General features: G+C 38.2%; 1 protein-coding gene across 1 annotated transcript in view; it reads left to right on the top strand.

The window, feature by feature from the left end:
• The first annotated feature begins 291 nt into the window (after positions 1–291).
• LOC110102538 (chaperone protein dnaJ 10) overlaps positions 292–20,244 on the top strand; it is a 91,317-nt gene continuing 71,364 nt past the window's right edge. The window contains exon 1 of the mRNA XM_020830907.2: positions 292–682. Within this exon, the coding sequence (XP_020686566.1) occupies positions 596–682 (87 nt within the window). The 5' untranslated portion in view covers positions 292–595. The remainder of the gene's footprint in view (positions 683–20,244) is intronic.

Here is a 20,244-nt window from a genome sequence, read left to right as displayed (position 1 = left end):
AATACCGAGTTGTACCGAGTTTTTCTGGGAAAAACTCGGTACAACTTTGGTATAACTCGGTATTTGCTTGGTAAAGCCCGATATAACTCGGTATTGGGTCTTCAAATGATGGTATTCTTCGTTATTGTTTAGTATTGCTCGGTATTTGCTCGGTGCAACTCATTTTTTGGCAGGAATTTGCCTCCGACCGGACGTACTCTACGTCCGGTCGGAGGACGTAATAATTGTTCTACAATGTGACCCTTACCTCCCCCCCTCTAAAAAAAAAAACAAAACAAAACCAATGTGACCTCTCCTCGAAATTGGGAGGCAAGAACATGAGGTCAGCGGCGCATGACATGGTCTCTTCGCGTAAAAATTAAACGCGCTTTGGGAGAGCATTTTTCTTTCTATTCGCCGCCTGGCCACGAAGCGTCTGGCTCCCACCTCTAACTCCCAAGCTGGGCTTTTGTCTACTTGCTCATCGTTTTCTCGTCAGAAAGGAAGATTCTTGAGGAAATCACTGGGAGAGAGTTAGGAAAGGAGGAGATTTCTTAATTTACTCGGGATCAGATCGAATTAGATCTTACAACCAGATCTGCAGTGCCAAGGAGAGATGGTGAAGGAGACGGATTACTACGACATATTGGGGGTCAGCCCCTTGGCCACCGAGGCTGAAATAAAGAAGGCATATTACATCAAGGTAACCCTATTATCTTATCGCCGGTAATTTGCTTCACTCATTATTGCAAGAATTAAAACTTCTGTTGGACTATAGTTTTTAACTTTGTCGTCTTCCTATGCTAAAGGTATTGTCCTGTGGCGTCTTAATTCTTTCGGCTTTTATCTCCAATGCTCTTTCTCTTTTTTCCTGTCAACTCGAGATCGCTGAAATAAGTAGATGTTGTGAAGGCTTTCTGCTAGGTCGCTCTTGACTTGCTTTGCTTGGAATTAGATGATAACTTATAGTTGCGAAATCGTAGTACATGTGTGTTTCTTGGGATCAGCTTAATGAATATGTAATGGTTTTCACATGCGGACATTTTAAAGAAGAAGAAATCTTTGCTAGATAACACAATCAACCTGCTTAGGATGTGTTTAGCTCTCTTTTCCTTTTTTCATGACCAAATTATATAAAGGAGCTAGTTTAATATATGAATAAGTAGATGAATCATGTTTTAAAAAAAGTTAAAAAAGGAGCGAAACCGAATCATAGAAATCCGGTTTCTTAAGAAATCGGGTAGCAAAAATACGGTTCAAAAAAAAAAAAAAAAAAAAAAAAAAAAAAAAAAAAAAAAAAAAACTAAAGAAGCCGGATATATATTAACCAGTTTCTTAATTAGAAAATAATAATAAAAAAAATTTTAATAACTTTTTAATAAAAATATAATACGAATCCAGTTTTTATCTTAATGATATCAAAATTGGGCAATCTTGGACTCGTTGGATTCGTCTCGTCGAGCCGCTCGATTCGACTATAAGCATGTCACATTTGGAAACCTTTTAGTTATCCAAATTATGGTTTGAACCTTCAAAATGAGCTTTGATTTGGACTCATTTAGGCTTGGATTGAGTCTAATTTGGTGTCGTTGGGTTCATATTTTCGAGACATTCAGTTTGACTATAAATTTGCTGAAATTTGAGTTCAGATGGTCTCCGATTTAATTTTCAAAGTTTTCAACTTGATTTTATTGGGCATGAATCTCGAGGGAAAATCAAGATGAAAACTTCAAAAATTAAATTGGAGACCATCCGAACTTAGATTTTAGCAAATTTATAGTCGAGCTGAACGTCTCGAAAATACAAATCCAACGACACCAAATTTGACTCAATCCGAGCCCAAAGGAGTCTGAATCAAAGACCTGAAGCACATTTGGAAGGTTCAAACCATAAGTTGGATTACTAAACGTTTTCCAAACGTGACATGCTTATAGTCGAATCGAGCGGCTCTACGAGAAGAATCCAACGAGCCCAAGATTGCAAAATTCTGATATCATTAAGACAAATACTGGTATCTTATTATATATTTATTAAAAAGTTATTAAAATTTATATTTTTTTTTAATTAAGAAACTGGTTAATATACATCCGGTTTCTTTTGATTTTTTTTTGAAACTGGAATTTTGTTATCCAATTTCTTAAGAAACTGGATTTCTATGATCCGGTTTTGCTCCTTTTTATTTTTTTTTTCAAACATTATTCATCTGCGTATTTATATATTAAACAAGCACCTTTTTATAATTTGGCCTTTTTTCATTGATGTCTAGTTGCAACTTCTTTGGTGTGTTTCATTCTACTACAACTGAGCAGGGTAAGTATTAGGCGTCTCTGAAATTATTGGATTGTTACATTTTAGATAGCTGTCAGAGACTAGCTGTGTTTCTGGAAGGATTCCCTGTGTAGCGCGGGCTTGCTTCCTGCATACACCGCTAAGAGCATCTCCAACTGAAAATCTCATTTTTCACTCTAAAATGCCATGAAACTAAAAAATGCCGTGATTCATCTCCGATGGAACTCCATTTTCCCCCTTTTGCAAGTAATGGTCGTCTATTCTTTTGCGTAGAAGTTCGGTAGAGACATAAAAATGACGGAGATCAACAGTGTAATGCCAATATTGGCGTCCCACTGTTCACCCGCAGCCAAATAGCGGAAGTTTTATCGTTCGGCTGAATCTGGCGAGGGATGCCATTCAAGCGTTTGGAGTTCGGTTGGAGATGCCCTAAGGGCAAGTCAAAATCAAGGAATGGTTCCCCCAAGTAGATATTCCAATGCGTAAGTGAATGAGCTTGAAGGAATGATAAACAACTTAGATAAACTTAGAATAATCTCCTTTAGTATGATAAATAAATTTTTTTCTTTTCCCCATTTGATATTTTTGGGCATTCAAGTGAAGGTCCTTTTGATACCTTGACAAAACTTGCGGCGGATTAATAATCTGCATTCAAGAACCATGTTGGATTAAAATACCTGGCATTTTGGTCTTCTAGTATATAGTAGGGTGGAGAAACAAGGCTTAATATATTTAAAATGCTAAATTATAAAGCCCTTGACAATGATGGATCAATCAATGGTGGCAACATATTTCAAAATTAGTATCATTAGGTATCTGAATTGGAAAGTTGGATTTATGTTTGATTCTGTGGTTGTTGCCAATGAAGTTTTATGGAAGGTTTACATTAATCAAATGACTATGAATAATCTGGATCATTTGAGTAAGAATAATGACAACTTTGATCAAATGACTATGAATAATCTGGAGTTATTTTAGATGAACATACATGTTTCCACTTTTTTAGATTATTTTGCTATAAGTTTAAAAATACTTTTTTTACCATCTTAAATAAATATTTTCCTGTTGTAATAAATCATTTTTGCAAGTTCGGACAAAATTTTAATGCGACTCTTCTATCAGATCTTCTGCAAAATGTCAAAAAATACTCACCTCAAATAATCATTCATTATTGTAATAAATCTTTTTTGTAATGTTGGAGGCAATTTGATTGCTATTTTTTAAAAAGCAATGGTCAACCATTTAGAACTTTGAGCTACAATCATTTTGAGAACATTGAATATAGACATACTTTTAGGATTGCAAACTAAGTGACCCTAAAGTGACCCAATTGCTTTTTTAATTTGCTTGGTCAAATTTAGAACTGATCATATAAAATTTGTTATAAGTTTATTAGTTTGAAATTGAAATAGGGGTAATGATGAAGTTAACCCATTAATTGTTCCATTACAGAATATCATTAAAGCTGATTGTTAAATTAATTGATGATCTCAACATGAAGTCGATTTAATTTTGAATCAAATTTAACATCATAGTTGCGAATGAAGCCAAAAATCTTCTTTGATCATTAAAAATTTGTTCAACAAGGTTTGATATAGGCCTTCCCTAAGCACTTGCAACTCAAGGGGATCTTTAGGGCTCAATTGAGCAGGCCATACTAGTAGCCCATGCATCGCTTGTGAACTGTGCAACGTTGTATGGGGCCTAGGCTCACAACATAGGCCTTGACCAACAAAACTGGGCTTATTATCACCTAAATTGAAACAATAACTTGCCTCTACCTTTGGAGGTAGTTTGTATGCTAAAGGCATCACAATCTGCTTATAGGAGGAGGTATTTTTCAACCAAGCTATTTGCAGGAGTCATGGAGGGTTTTTATTATTTTAACCCTTTTTATTTATTAATTTTTATTTTTTATGATCTATGAGGGGTTTATAGCTATCCCCTCCTCGTCCATAAATATCTCCTCCCCCTCATTTTTTCCCAAGACATTCAACAACACCTATCGATTCCATGTTACTTGCTCATGTGAGGACACTTAGGAAATGCTAATGGTGTTAGTAGATGAAGTTTAAGCCTTGTCTTTGCCTCCATTGCTTGTTTCGAGGCTCTTAGGGAGTGCTATTTATTTGAGGAAAGAATTAAGACCTTTAGCCTCTGTCCCTCTCACTACATTTGAGTACTTGGAAGATAACATTTTGACTGAAAGCCAACATTGTGCTTCTTATGGGAAATTGGGAACTAATATGGCGCTTGAAGGCATAATTGCATGCCTTTAACCTTCTTGTTCCTATGGAAAATGGTTTTAGTGTGCTCAAAGGCTAGAGTCCAAGTGATGAAGGTTAGACAAATTATAGTGTGTCAAGTTTGCAAACTTTTGTAATTTTTAGTTTATGTTTTACTTTTAGTTAATGATTCCTTTTTTGCACTGTCTCTTTGTAGAGTGTCCTAAAATTTGGTAGTTAGAGCTTTCATTAATGTCCTTAGGAATTTGGAGGTTTTTGTACATGAATTATGGAGGGATACCCTTTTTTCCTTTGTGACCATGTAGCCTTCATCAAAGTCATTTGCTCCATCATGTTTTCTAATACCCTTTCAATTTTAACAAATTTAGCATTCTTCTCATTTGGTATATTACTATCTCTTGCATTATGACTTGTTCTTCTACCCTTTTAGACTCTATATCATTAGTGGTTATTTGAGTTTTTACCATCCGCCAATATAGGCTACTCACTTTTAATTTTTTTGTCCAAGAATTGTGCTTTAATGCAAGAGTAATCCAAAACTGCTAAGTTGGAGCTGGGAGGTTCTCGAGAAAAAGTCAACCATGTGCTTGATGGTGGCAGACGGTGGACGAAGAGAAGGTTTTGAGTTGAGGCCAAGAGGTGGTGAAGTGGGGAATATTTGTGGAATTGTAGGAGGGAGAGGGCTCGAAAAGGGCTCTTGGATGGTTATGCTGAGAGGTTAGAAGGCATATTAGGGTTAGGTTTAATATGGAGGAAAGTATGGAGGGTGGTGGTGGTGAAATTTTTGGATTTAGGATTTGTTGTTGTAGTGAACTTTAGAGGAGTTAGGTGGAGTGCTTAATGAGGAAGGGTGGGTGAAGAGTAGGCTGAGAACTCTTAGATTAAGGAGAGAGTTGGAGTGTCGAGTATGGTTGCGGAGCTGTGCAAAAGATCAAGAACTTAATGTAGTGAGGGATAAAAACACAAAGATAAAACTTTGAGCTCACCAACATCTAAGGGTTTGGATTGGTCACTAAGCTTCTCTAGGAGATTGCACACAAGAAAAAGTTCAATATTCATTTAAAAAAAAAAAAAAAACATATATGATATGTTTGCATAAAGAACAAAGAAAAAGACATCAATTCCTTGCATGCGATTTCAATCCATCCAAAATAGAAGGACATATTCCAATTTTAATAAATTCTTCCTATCCTTCTTTAGAATGGCTGACTAAGTGGATTTGGTGGGAAAATTGACATTGATTTGCACATGTTGATTTCTTGGAGGCAAGAGGAATGTTGGCTATACTTGTTTGGAAGGTGGAGTGATCTTGTAATTTGTGCAAATGCTGAAATTAACCAATGGGTTGACCAAGTCATGATCAAACATCCTTGCTTTGAAATTTGAAGTGATGATGATAGTCAATATGATCTAGAATCTTTTTTCAGTGCGCTTGTCCATCCCTTGATCTTGTGTTTGCACATAATTAGTTTGGAGGGGGTCTTTGGGCATTTGGTATGTTAGGCTACATCACTTACACTTTATGGTTGAGGGATTTGATTTTCCCAACTAACCTATCCAAAGCAAGATCAACACAAGGCTTATCTTTAAAATTATGATAACTTACTAAGCGGATCTATTAATGAGTTGGAATAGGACCCATTATGATTGAATAGAAATTTATGTAATTGAGCTTAGCAAATACACAGATTGTTGCTTATTCTAGTAAATAAAATTGAAAGATGTTACCATAATGAAGCATTAGTCTTTTTAAAAACTTATTCCATAATCTTCTCATCCTCTGGTCTAGGTGGTTCTTAATTTATCCCTTATTGTTTATGTTTGTTTTCCTTTTATTATTTCCTTAAATAGTGATTAAATTTCATGGTAACAACAACACAATGAGAAGAATAGCAGTTAGCCTCTCCGTTTTCCTCTCTTGAAGACTGTAGCCAGTGGCTAGTTACTCAGGTTTGCAAAATCTACAATAACTTAGAGATAGGTGGCTGACTGGTATCTTCACCTAGAGTTTTAGGAGAGGAAGAGGAAATTGACATGTAAGGAGATAGGAAATGATGTTTTTGGAATGAGGAATCAATTTCATTAAATCCAAATTCAATTTTTAGATCACAATTTTATTCCTATTTAGAGAGATCCAAGAAATATACATAAAATTGTTTAAATTCAAACTATGATGCACCAGCACTTTTCCTCAAAGCGGTGTACAATGTTCGACACGACACACATTCGGCACATACTGGACATGCCGAAAACGTGTATGATTAATAAATTTTAAATACAAATTGGACGCGTCTCTTAAATATTTTATGAGTTTTTTAAATATAATTTCTTGTATTTAAAATTTTTATTTAAATAAAAAACTAAATTTATCATTTTCTCTCTACAACACTAAATCAATTGCCCGCACTTAATACCTCATTCATCGAATATTCTCATTTTCATTTCTCTTTAGCGGGTCGCGATTTCGTTTTCACAATAATGCTCGATGTCTTCTCAATATTACCTAGTTACAACATCGAAATTTCAAAACAATCTTGACATTCAAGTCTGTCATTGTCTTGGCATTGATGGTCGACGCTAGCAATTTCTACACCCACAACTTGACAACTCATCTTTATCCGACATCATCTTAACATTGATGATTAATGCCCTTTCAATATCGCCTGATACTTACTGCATCACATTAATGCCCGACTCTCGACAGCATTGTCGTCTCCTATCTTGATGCCCGCTACACCACATTGACGCCGGACTCTCGACATCCTAATGTTAATCATTTTAAGCATAAAGTTTAGTTAAATGACTTATTATTTCTAAAATATTTTTAATATTTATACTTATTTAATTTTTATACACTATTTTTAAAATATAAAAAATTATAATACCGTATCGACTATTGAACCCTTGTCCATATCCTATATTTTCAATAATTGATGTGTAACCATCTAAAAAATAAGAAAGTGATTAAAAAATCTCTCAAAATCCTTCTTATGAGTAATCCTATTTAATGGATAAGCTTTTGGTTGCTAATTTGTTGTTATTCTCCATCATATCCCCACTTTTAAGCAAATTAAAATTTTTAATCATATAGCTCTTGGATGACCCCTTTGATAGATTAAACTTGATAAAAATCATCAATAGTTCCTTGAGGAATTTGTAGAAAATTTGAGAATTTTGTAGAATTAACTTTGAATGTTCTTAAATTTGTATAAAATTTGGGTATTCATGTCTTCTTAGATCATGGTCTCGCTTTGATTTCTTTCGCTTTGATTTCTTGCAAAGGATCACAATTTTATATTTCTTTAGGGAAAACTCTGCTTTGTTTTGCTTGTGTTGTCAAGAGGGGAATTGATGGGCTCCTTTTAGAGTTGAACTAGCTTAGCATTCTTCCTAGCGCTACTATTGGTGCATCTGGATTGCTGATGATGTTAATAAGGATGCTAGAAGGGTTTTTGGTGATGATTTTTGTTATGCAATGGGTTAAACATCCAGAGTTCCCTAGTTGCTATCATTGTTTAAAATTGTGCAAAATAAGGCTTGCCTCAGAGAAATTTGATAGAACACAATCACCCCCAAGCAGTAAACTGCTGTTTTCAGAGCAAAACATCAATAATAATGCATAAAATTTGATATAACTGTAGAGAATTTGAGAGAAAAACAGTGAATTTCACTAAGGCAAAAGAAAAATCAGCACACGATGCAAGTTTCTTTAATTCAAGAGGAATAATCAACTGTCTAAATCTCTAGCCAAAAGACTAGAGCCCAAGCACACCAAGGAGATCCCAAATTCAGGTTCAAATTCAAGATGGAACCCGAACCTTCCCAAGAGAAACTAATTAAAGTCAAAAGGACAACTACAAATTCCCCAAAACCTAATTCAAATATTTCCCTCCAAAGCAAAATTTAATTAAGTTGTGGTCCCTGTAGGACCAGCTGGCCCTCTCTCTCTCCCTTCCCTGTTTCCGCCCAGCTCTCTAGGCCGATGCCTGTAGTAATAAACTGGTCCACTAAGGACCGGTTTAATGGATTCAGCCGACCCCACTTGTGCCGGCCTAACATTATCCTCAAGGTGAAATGAAGGAAACTGATCTTTTACCCTCTCTTATGGCTCCCAAATAGCATCGAAATCGGGAAGGTCCCTCTATCTATTAAGCACTTCTTTATTTCTCTTTTTATCTGCTCTGACCCCTCTTAGCTCCAGTGGTTCTAATATCACTTCCAGCTCCTCTATCAGTGTAGCTGGCAACTCCGCATTAACTAAATGCTCCCCTAGAGCTCTTCTCAACTGTGATACAAGGAAGACTGGGTATATGGTGGAAGATGGGGGTAACTTTAAATGATATGCCACTGCTTCGGTCTTGTCCACAATCTCGTAGGGGCTAATTTCTCATTTCTCCTGTTAGCAACTGACCTTTGCCTGTAGGGCCTTAGTTTCAAGAAAACTTTCTCCTCAACCTCATACTGTATGTCTCTCCTATGTGTATCTGCCTGCTTCTTCATGATTTGTTGTGACCTCAACAGATGTTTCTTCAATTCCTCCAACGCCTTGTCCCTTTCCTGTAAGTACTGCTTAACTGAAGAAATTGGTGTGCTCCCTCTCCCAAAGTGCACTAAGTGTGGTGGGTGCCTTCCATACAACACTTTAAAAGGAGTCATCTGAGAAGCAGAATGGTACGATGTATGTTACCAATACTCAGCCCATACTAACCATTTTGCCCACATCCGCGGTGCTTTAGAATCAAAACACCTCAAGTAAGTCTCCAAACTTCGGTTTACTACCTCTGTTTGCTCGTCCGTCTGCGAATGGTAGGTGGTGCTTCTCTTGAGAACAATGTCCTGAAACTTGAATAGTTCCCTCCAAAACTGGCTGAGGAACACTTTGTCTCGGTCATACACTATCGACTATGGAATCCCATGCAATCTGACCACCTCTCTGATGAATGATGTTGCCACTGACACTGCAGTGTAGGGATGTCGTAAGGGAATGAAATGCGCATATTTACTAAGTCTATCAACCACCACTATGATTATTGTGAACCTCTCTGATCGTGGTAGGTCATCTATAAAATCCATAGACACTTCCTCCCATACGCTGTTTAGAAGTGCCAAGGGCTGTAGTAGTCCTCTTGGAGTCATAGCCATGTACTTGTTTCTCTGGCATACTTCACACTTTGCCATCTTCCCCTCAACATCTTTATACATCCCTTTCCAGTATATCTTAGCCGCCAGCCTTCTATATGTCTTATGTTTCGGAATGCCCTCCAACTGTACTGTCATGGAACTCCTGCAACAAGTGGAGAATATGGATGGAAGTTCGTGGCATCACAAGCCTCCCTTAATGCAAAAGCCTCTTCCCCTCAAGATAGTATGCTCCATGGCTACTCATATCTTTCATCAAGTCCTTTCTAATCGCATCTTGGACAACCACCTTTGGTACTCATCGGTCACCATTCTTTGCTCTAACAATTATTTCAAGCTCCTCTGATATGTCCTGATAATGAAATGTTGACCCAACAGGTAAGGGCGCCACTTTAGAATAGCAAACACAATAGCCATCAATTCTCTCTCATATATCGACTTCAGGCTAGCTTTGACTAACATCACTTGACTGAAGTAGGCTAACATCACTTGACTGAAGTAGGCTATAGGCCTGTGATTCTGCATGAGTACGGCTCCTAACCCATATCCCGGATGCATCATTCTCCACTACAAAGATCTGGTTGAAATTTGGGAGAGCTAAAACTGGACTGTAGTCATGGCTTTTTTTTCAATCTCTCAAAAGCCTGGGTCACTGTCTCTCCCCACAAGAAGCTGTCCTTCTTCAGTTGCTCAGTCAAGGGCCAAGTTATGTTATTATACCCCCTCATAAATCTTAAGTAGTAACCCGTCAGTCCTAGGAAACCTCTCAACTCCCTTTGGTTCTTAGGCAGAGGCCATTTCTGCATTGCCTCAATTTTTGTTTAACCAGCCACCACTCCTTCCTGAGATACTACATGTCCCAAGTACTCCACTCTATCATGTGCAAAGCTACACTTCTTTAGGTTGGCCCTCAGCTGATGCTCGTGTATAACTCCTAAAACCACCTTCAAATGCTCCAGATGCTGCTCCTCAATCTTGCTGTACACCAGTATGTCATCAAAAAACACCAGGACAAACTTCCCAAGGTACTACCGAAACACCCTGTTCATCAAAGACTGGAAAGTGATAGGGGCATTAGTAAGCCCAAACGGCATCATCAGAAATTCGTAATGCCCCTAGTGTGTCCTGAAAGCTATCTTCAGAACATTTTTCTCCTTCATTCTGATTTAATGATACCTTGATTTCAAATCCAGCTTGGAAAATACTACTGTTCCATACAGTTCATCCAAGAGCTCAGCAATCATCGGAATAGGAAACTTGTCCGACACTGTCCCCTTGTTCAAGGCTTTGTAGTCCACACAAAACCTCCAACTCCCATTCTTCTTCTTGGCCAGTTAAACTCGACTAGAGAAAGAACTAACACTTGGTTTGATGATCCCAGCTTGCAGCATCTTATGCATCAACATCTCAATCTCATCCTTCTGAATCTGGGGATAACAGTACAAACGAACATTGATCGGCGACACCCCTTCCTTCAAAGTAATGATATGCTCCAGCTTTCTCTATGGAGGTAGGCCTTAGGGAGGTTTAAAAATCTCAAGGAACTGCCGTATGAGTGGCTATATTGAAGATGGAATGTCTCCCTCCTCCAGGCGCTGCTTAAAACCCCCCAAGAGGCATGGCCAATAGGGTAGAAGCAGGGGCCTAGCACTTAGCACTCTAAGTGCTAGGCCAATTTTGGGAATATAATATGATTATCATATAAATTGTTGCTTAACTTTGTGATGCAACTTCTCCAAAAATTCTCCTCCAGCCTCCTCTATGGTCCTAATCATAGACTTGAAGGACACTCCAATCTTGGACAGCCCGACATCACCCTGAATCACTATCCTCTTCCCCTTACCACCAGCTCCATTCTCAGTGCTCCTTAATTTACCTTGATATCTCCCAAGATCTGTACCCACTTCATCCGTAGGATGACATCGGTACTCTCAACTCCAAAGGAAGAAAATCATCCTTTACCTCTATCCCTTAAATGGTCAACACCAATCCCCTATGAACTCCTCTACCCATCTTCACCTTTCCCATGCCCATCATCACCCCATAGCCACCTGTATCCACTAATTTTACCCCCAGCAGATCAACAATCTGGTTGGAGATGAAATTATGGGTTGCCCCACTATCTATCAGCACTACCACCACTCTGTCACTTATCTCTCCCTTCACTTTCTTGGTGTGATTTGGGGTGAATTCCACCACTGAGTTTGGGGAGACTTCCGCCCCATCCAGATGCAACTTATCATCTTCTTCCATCACTAACCCACTCTTACCTCCCTCTTCAGCTTCCTCATCATTACAGATGGTGAGAACCTTAAGAGTTTCATCCTTATACCTATGCCCGGGCATGTACTTTTCATCACATCTAAAACAAGGCCCTTTTTCCCCTCTTCTCTTGCATCTCCTTCTCTGTAAGCTTTTTAAAATTCCCTCTATTTCCCCCTCCAGCTCTCTCTTAGGGCGCTTCCCTCAAACTCCCTGGTGCAGGTCCATTGGGAGCTAAGAGATGGTGGTCATGCTCCTCTCGAGTTGCTCCCCCTAGTCCCCCTCTCTGGATACTTCTGGTCCTCCACTAACTGGGCTAACTCCATAACCTCCCTCAAATCTCGTGGCCTCATCACCCTCATTGATGCTCGGATCTCCGGTTTAAGGCCTTTCATAAAGTTTCGTTTTAGTAATGTCTCTGAGAGCTGGTCTAGTCTACTGACAAAGTATTCAAATTTGTCATGGTACTCTACTACAGTCCCCTTCGGTGTCAAGACAAAGAATTGTTCATAGAAGTCTCCTCCCCTACTAGGTCAGAAACGTTCTAGTTAAGGTTTAGAATTGTGTAAATAAGCCTTGAAGCGTTTTTCGTCCGTGAGGCGAGGCGTAAGCCTCGAGGCGGTGTAAGGCGTAAGCGTCACGGACGAAGAATTGCGTAAATGAGAATTTAAGGATTTTAGCAGGTAAATAATAGTAAGATTCTATCATACAATAAAAACATCTAAATGACAAGTGAAATTAGTGGAAAGTAAGAAAATAGATGCAATAAAATCATGTCCTAAAGTACAAAACCACAAAATATAAGTCTATCAAAACTCCAAAAGTACAAATAAGAAAAAATATATTAAATCAAATCATGTCCCATCACAAATGAATCTTTAAGGGAATCTTCTTCTCCAATTGTATATATGAATGTCATATCTTCATCATCTTTAATGTTACTTACTTTTCTCTTCCCTGTTCAATAAGAATGATTATTGTCATGTTAATTGCCCACTTGATATATATATATATATAATGTAATAACATGTACATAGCCTCTAACCATATTTCCCAAAGCACAAATGCCGCAATGACGTATTTGTCTTTTCCTTGCCTCTAACAATGTTTCCTAAAGCACAAATGCAAAATAAAACACAAAAACATAAAATAATAAGCATGAATATAAAATAATATTGTCCAAGAGACAAGAATTCACATTTAAAATCCTCACCCCTTCCTCCTCTCCTATAGAGTCCAATGTCTCCCAATCAAAGCATACACTCATGAAGAAGCAGACTAATACTAACCACTATTACTAAAGATGATGAATACAACAATATGCTGGGCTGCCGGGGGTCCAAGGGGGCGCTGCCCCCTGGCGGGGTTTGACTTTTGTATGGAAAGATACTTAGTGGTACCAAGCATGTACCTAGCGGTATCGAGCATGTACCAAGCGGTACGGAGCATGTACCTATCGGTATCGAGCAAGTACCTGCGGTATCGAGCATGTACCTAACGGTACCGAGCATGTACCTAGCGGTACCGAAAACTATGACCCTAGCTTTCCTATAAGTTGAAAAATCAAACCCTAAACTTAAAAAAAATCCTAAGAACACTTGAAGAAGTGATGTAGAGGGTCAGCCGGAAACAAAGGACTCACCGGCGAGAGGCGGCGCCGGCGGGAGAGGCGGCGGAAACGTGCGGGAGAGCCGGATTGGGCGTCTGCGTGCTTCCTGCCCGGCTTCGGTTGACGTTTTCGGTTGGGTAAGTGGGTATAAGGAAGAATTTAAGAGGTTTTTTAAGTAAGTGGGCCCCTATATTAGAGGCGTACGTCTCAAAGGAAGTGTTTATACTCTCTAGCACATATTTCATACCTACCATGTTGCTGACAGCCAATTGGACCATTCCACACAATCTCATCAATAATAGAAAAACCACAACTTACATTGATATTTCACCAAATATTGAACATCAATTTTAATCCACCCTAGAGGATAAGGCCTTGGGTGTCATTCCCTAAGGAATTACAGAAGAAAGACAAGATATTAGCTGCTACATGAATTAATAAATGTTTTTATTACTGTTGAGCATGAAGGACACTCTCCTCAGCGTGTTGTTTGTAGCCAGTTGAATTTGCTTATGACACTTAAGCTAATTCTATGCTATCTTTCCTTTTCACAGTGGTAAGAGTCTTCTTGGTTTTCTTTATAGGTGGCCTATTTTCTACATGAAGCTTTCAACAATTTGTCTAAGTTATACTTAAATTGACACCAACTATTGTAAGACTTCCCTTTTTGTCTTTTGTCTTCATCAGGTTGCATTTCTTTTCGGCCACTGCTTTGGGAGAACTTTAGGTTTCTATTGTTGGCTTTGTTCTTCTCCTCTATAGTTATGATTTTTGAGTTGGCTTTTGTAATAATATGTACTATTAAAACCGGGAATTTGAGAGGGAAAAACTTATTTTTATTCATTACAATCTTCCCTATTTATAGATCTATACAAGATATCCTAATAAGGAAATAATAAAATACATAAGATTTCTAATAAAATCTTTCCTAAATTCGTTCCTTCATTATGGCGTGATCCATGAGAGCATCCAATGGATTGATCTTTGTGTCCGTCGAATCCTCTGCACTGGGAACAGTTGGATTTCAACACTCCCCCTCAAGTTGGAAAATATGGATCTGTCATCCCCAGCTTGTCAATCATTCTGAGAAAGACAGAACTGTCCAATCCTTTAGTAAGGATATCTGCAAGTTTATCATTTGATGATACATGGTCGATACTTACTAGACCACTGTCTAGTTTTTCTTTAATAAAATGTTTGTTCACTTCTATGTGCTTGATCCTGTCGTGCTGGACTGGATTGTGGGCTATGCTGATTGCTGATTTGTTGATACAATGTAACTTCATGGGCTCATCCCACTTAACCTTTAAGTCTTCTACGATTATTTTGATCCATAGTAACTCACATATTTCCAAGGCCATAGCTCGATATTCTGCTTCTGCACTGGATCTTGCCACCACATTCTGTTTCTTGCTTCTCCATGTAACTAAGTTACCTCCAAGAAATTTGCGATACCTAGAGATAGATCTTCTATCAACTGGTGAATCCTGTGTAGTCAGCATCCGTGTATACTTCTAGGGTTATTCCACGATCTCTCTTAAAGAGAATCCCTTTTCCTTGTCTTCCTTTAAGGTAGTGCAATATCCTGTCTACCGCTTGCATGTGAATCTGCTTTAGATTCTGCATAAATTGACTGACAATGCTTACAACAAATGCTATGTCTGGTCTAGTGAGGAGAGGTAGATCAATTTCCCTACAAGTCTCTGGTAGGCCCCTTTATCTACATCTGGGTCTTCTCTAGCTTCTCCCAATTTAAGATTAAGTTCTACTGATGTCGGTGCTGGTTTACAAGCTAGTTTACCTGTTTCTTTTAGAAGATCTTTGATATATTTTTGTTATGAAATGAAAATTCCTTTGTTGGAGTGAACTACTTCAATTCCAAGAAAATATTTTAGTCTACCAAGTTCTTTGATGTTAAATTCCTTAGTTAGACTTTTTCTTAAACTGACATTCTCCACTTCATTATCTCCAGTCAGAATAATATCATCAACATACACTAATAATATTGTGACTCCCCCTGAGTCTGAGTGTTTAAAAAATAATGTATGATCACCTTGACTTTGTCGATACCCATTCAGGAGCATGAATTTAGAAAATCTTTCGAATCAGGCCCTTGGTGATTGTTTGAGCCCATATAGAGCCTTTTTCAGTCTGCAACACCATTTTGTTGTGGGGTGTGAACAATGAGGACTCATGGATGATCCCTTCACTCTGGAAGTTGGAGGAAATGGTTTGGTTGAAATAATCTTTGGCAATATCGAAGCGAAATCTCCGATTTTTTATCATGGTATGAAAGATGGGAAGAATGGTGTTAACATCAGATTTATTTTTAAGGAGATAGATCCAAGAGACTCTAGTGCAATCATCAATGAATGACACAAACCAGCGTGCCCTAGATATATTGGGGATTTTTGAGGGTCCCCATGTATCACTATGAATAAGGTAGAAAGGAGTGTCACATCTCTCATTTTTGTTTGGGAATGAGGTTCTTTTATGTTTAGCTAACTCATAGGTTTCATAATGAAAATTTTTATTTTCTAATTTCTGGAAAAGTTGTGGATACATATGTCTTAGGACATCAAAAGATGGATGTCCTAATCTATAATGATGAAGCCAAATAGTGGAATTCCTATCGACTAGGGATAACATAGAGCAACTATTTTTAGATGGGTTTGGTTCTTCCAGTTAGTACAATCCTGCTCTCTCCTTAGCAAGTCCAATCTTCTTCCCCGATCTCTGACCTGAAATAAGCAATAAATCGAGTTAAATAAGGTTTGACAATTATGATCATTGACAAGTTTTTGTATTGATATTAGATTTGTGGATAATTGTGGTACGTGGATGACATTTTTCAGGGTGAGTGAGGGAGATAATATTATGTCTCCTTGGCCAGCTACCGTGGTAAGAGAACCATCATCAGTGATGATTTTCTTGTTATTTGGACAAGGAGTATAGTTTATGAGGTGGGTGGGTGAGTGGGTCATGTGATTTGTGGCTCCTGAATCAATGATCCATAATTCTTTTAGATGATTTCTGGAAGCACTTAACTAATAGAGATTGGAGTCTTACGCAAGTGAAGAAGAAGCATTTGGTTTTTCAAAAGATACCAGGAGTCGTTTCAATTTATCAATATCTTCTTTATTGAATTCTCCAAGTCTGGACTCTGCTTCTGGCTTACTTGTAGTGTTGTTGGCATGTGATGTGCTCCTTGTTTCACCCTTTTGATTCCACTCATTGCTGTGGGGTTTTCCATGTATTTTCCAGCACGTCTCCTTTTTGTGTCTTGACTTTTTGCAATAGCTGCACCAAAGTGATTCCTTGTCTTTGAATTTTGAAGAATCTTACCTTTCTCCTTCCATGACGATTCTATGTTCATCACCATTGTTGAGCTTTCAACGGCCTTCGGTTCTAACATCACTCCTCGTCGGCTTTCTTCTGCGCGGATGAGAGAAATAGTTTCATTGAGTGATGGTGTCTCCTCCTTGCCAAGAATTTGAACCCTAACTTGATCAAATTCTGCATTTAGTCCTGCAAGAAAATCATAAACTCTATCTTTTCAATAAAGTTCTTTAGGATCGCAACATCTTCCGGACATCTGGTTTCTATGCACCTATAGTGATCAAGTTCTTGCCACAGATTTTGTAAAAGGGTGGCATACTTCGTCATAGTCTTACTCCCCTACTTTGTGCTTCCAACTTTGACTTTAATTCAAAGATTTGGGCCGCATCACGAGCTTTGGAGAAGGTCTGTCTGGCAGTATCCCATATGTCCTTTGCAGTTGAAAGGAACATAAATATATGGCTAATTTCTGGAGTCATGAAATTCCACAACCATGACATAATTATGGAGTCTGCTTCACCCCATGCCCCAAAAATAGGATCTCCTTGTTTTGGTTATTCTCCAAGAAGCTGGTGTATTTTTCCTTTCCCCTTTAAATAGGTCTTCACAAATTGAGATCACTTTAGGTAGTTCTTCCCATTTAGATGGTAGGAAGGTTGCATGCTTTGGAGGTCACCTCGTCCTTGGTGCACCATCGACTCTTCGGTTTGGTCAATGCTCTGGGAGGAATTGATTTCTGACATGATGATAGCAATAAAGAATATCTATACACTCTTGGATAGCAATGAAGGCTTCCTGAAGAAAAAATTTCCTCCGGTTTTAGTTGTCGGCAATAAAGGCTGATAATAACGATTTTTTTTCTTCCCCCCTTTTTTTTTTCTTTTCTGCTTTAATAAACCAAACTAGCTGAGCCTTAAAAAAAAAGGCTCGGATCGAGACTTGGGCACGAGGTCAGTTTTCTCCATCGAGCGGGAGCCAGAGACAAAGAAGGGACTCGCTCGTGCGATCCTGGCAGCAAGAGGGGACGGAAGCGGGACTTCATGTGGTATCTCCCTCTCTCGCTCGATCGGCAGATGCTTGCGCGAAGGATCGGGCTCCTTTCAGAGGGGGATCGAGCGGGCTGCTTCGCTCCTTCGTCGACTTTCCCTTTCTGTCGGATCGGGTACGACGCTTCTTCGGCTCCTTAGGCTCTTATGTGGTTGTTCGACTGGGCTCCTTCGTCTTGGATCGGAAGTTCTGATCGAGTCGCTCGTCCCATCCGGCGTTTCTGGTTGGTAGCGTCAGCAAGGCTCCGCCTCTCCTCTTCTCCTTCTTTTCTTCCTTCGTTCCTGGTTTTGTCGTTCGGCTTCTTCCGCGAGTCTTCTTGTGTCTGGTGGCGTCAGACAAAAGTCCTTTCTTCGCCTCTTACTTTCGACACGAGGAACTGAAAGGAACGTTCTTCAGCGGCAATGAAGGCAGCCCTATTTTCTTCGTTGATCCGGCAATAGGAGCGGCAATGAAGACCGGCTTCCTTTTACAAAGAATTGGCAACAAATCGTGACTCTGATACCATGTTAAAACCAGGAATTTGAGAGGGAAAAACTTGTTTTTATTCACTACAATCTTCCCTATTTATAGATCTATACAAGATATCCTAATGAGGAAATAATAAAATACATAAGATTTCTAATAAAATCTTTCTTAAATTCGCTCCTTCATTATGGCGTGATCTATGAGAGCATCCCACAGATTGATCTTTGTGTCCGTCGGATCCTTTGTACTGGGAACGACTTGATTTCAACATGTACTAGGAAAGTCTTCATCTCCTTTAGAAGTTTTTCATGAAGTATGATGAAGATTTTATGAGAACTGATTGTTTTTGCATGGAGATTTTTAGTGAGAAGGCCTTCCACGATACCAGTTGCTCAAGTTTGTTCCTCATCTGCTACAACTGGATCCACTTCTCTTTCTTATGGTTAATAAGATAATATTGGGCGTTCGGTAATCGCTTAAATTGTGTCCAATTCATTTAAAATATGTTGCAATTTAAGAATTTTGGTATTCCATCACACCAGTGCATAGGATGATTTTTTAAATCGACTAATAATTTTTTTTTTTGCACACAATTAATTCTAGAAGAAAAATAGTTTTCAAAGCCTTGAAAAATATTGTTTACCTCATCAACATATTCTATGCTATCAAAGATTGACAACTCTTGTCCGAGATCTACCTTTACATGAGGTAGGTGTCTACCTATCATGATACCAGTTGTTTAGGTTTCTTTCTCATTTGTTGGAACCGGATCCTCTTCTCCTCCTTGTGGTTGATAAGATAAAATTGGGCATTGGATAATCACTTAAATTGCGCTCAATTCATTTGAAATATGTTGCAATTTAAGAATTTTTGTTTATAACCATACAAGTGCATGTGATGATATTTTCATCCATGAATGAATTTTTTGGACGGAAGTAGTTCTTGAAGAAAAAATAGGTTTAAAGCCTTCTAATAAGTTGTCTAAATCATTAGCATCTAGTATGCTAGCAAAGATTGGCAACTAAGGTCCGATGTTCACTTTGAAATGATGTAGGTGTCTAACTAGTAGTTGGCCTGCCTGCCTTATTTGTTGGTTATTCTTCCCATGCTTCATCAACATCTTAGGAATTTTGGGGCCCTTTTCACTACTTGTGGATGAACCTTCTCCTTGTTTTTGGTATACTAGTATCTACAATTGAACTATTTTCTCCATCGTGTTTTCAAAATCCCTTTCAATTTTGGCAAATCTACCATTTTTCTTATTATTATATTCCTATTTTCTTGCGTTTTAATTAGTTCTTCTACCTTTTAAGCCTTACGATTATTAGCTATTGTTCAAATTTACAGTATTGGGTCACTCACTTTTAGTTTTAGGCCAAGAACCTTACTCTAATACGTAAATGATCAAAAATCCTTTGTGGATTTGGAGGTAATCTTTGGGTATTTGAATTGTAAGAGTGTCACCTACTTACATTTTATGGCTGAGGCAGGCCCAAAATAAGATCACGCAATGCTTCTGAATAACATTAGGATTACTTACTAAGTGGGTCTATAATTGGAAAATGGTCCATTATCTATTTACATAATAGTAAGGCACAACGAGAGAAACTTTTTCATATTTAAAGCCCATAACAGAAGATAACATCATTTCAAAATGAAGCTCCCTCAATTTTTTGATATTTTTTATTCTATATGGAGAAAAATATTTCTTTTATTTTAAATCTGAAGTATATATATATATATATATATATATATATATAGGCGAGTGTCTTGTAATATGATGGATTGGAATAAGATTTGAGTTTAGTTTAGTTTGTTTGTTTTCCTGTATCCTAAGAGTGATTCTTAGGTGGTGGATCCTTCCTCCAA

This window comes from Dendrobium catenatum, unplaced genomic scaffold (assembly GCF_001605985.2).
Source record: "Dendrobium catenatum unplaced genomic scaffold, ASM160598v2 fragScaff_scaffold_932, whole genome shotgun sequence".
Taxonomy (NCBI): domain Eukaryota; kingdom Viridiplantae; phylum Streptophyta; class Magnoliopsida; order Asparagales; family Orchidaceae; genus Dendrobium; species Dendrobium catenatum.
This window is presented reverse-complemented; position numbering and strand designations above follow the sequence as displayed.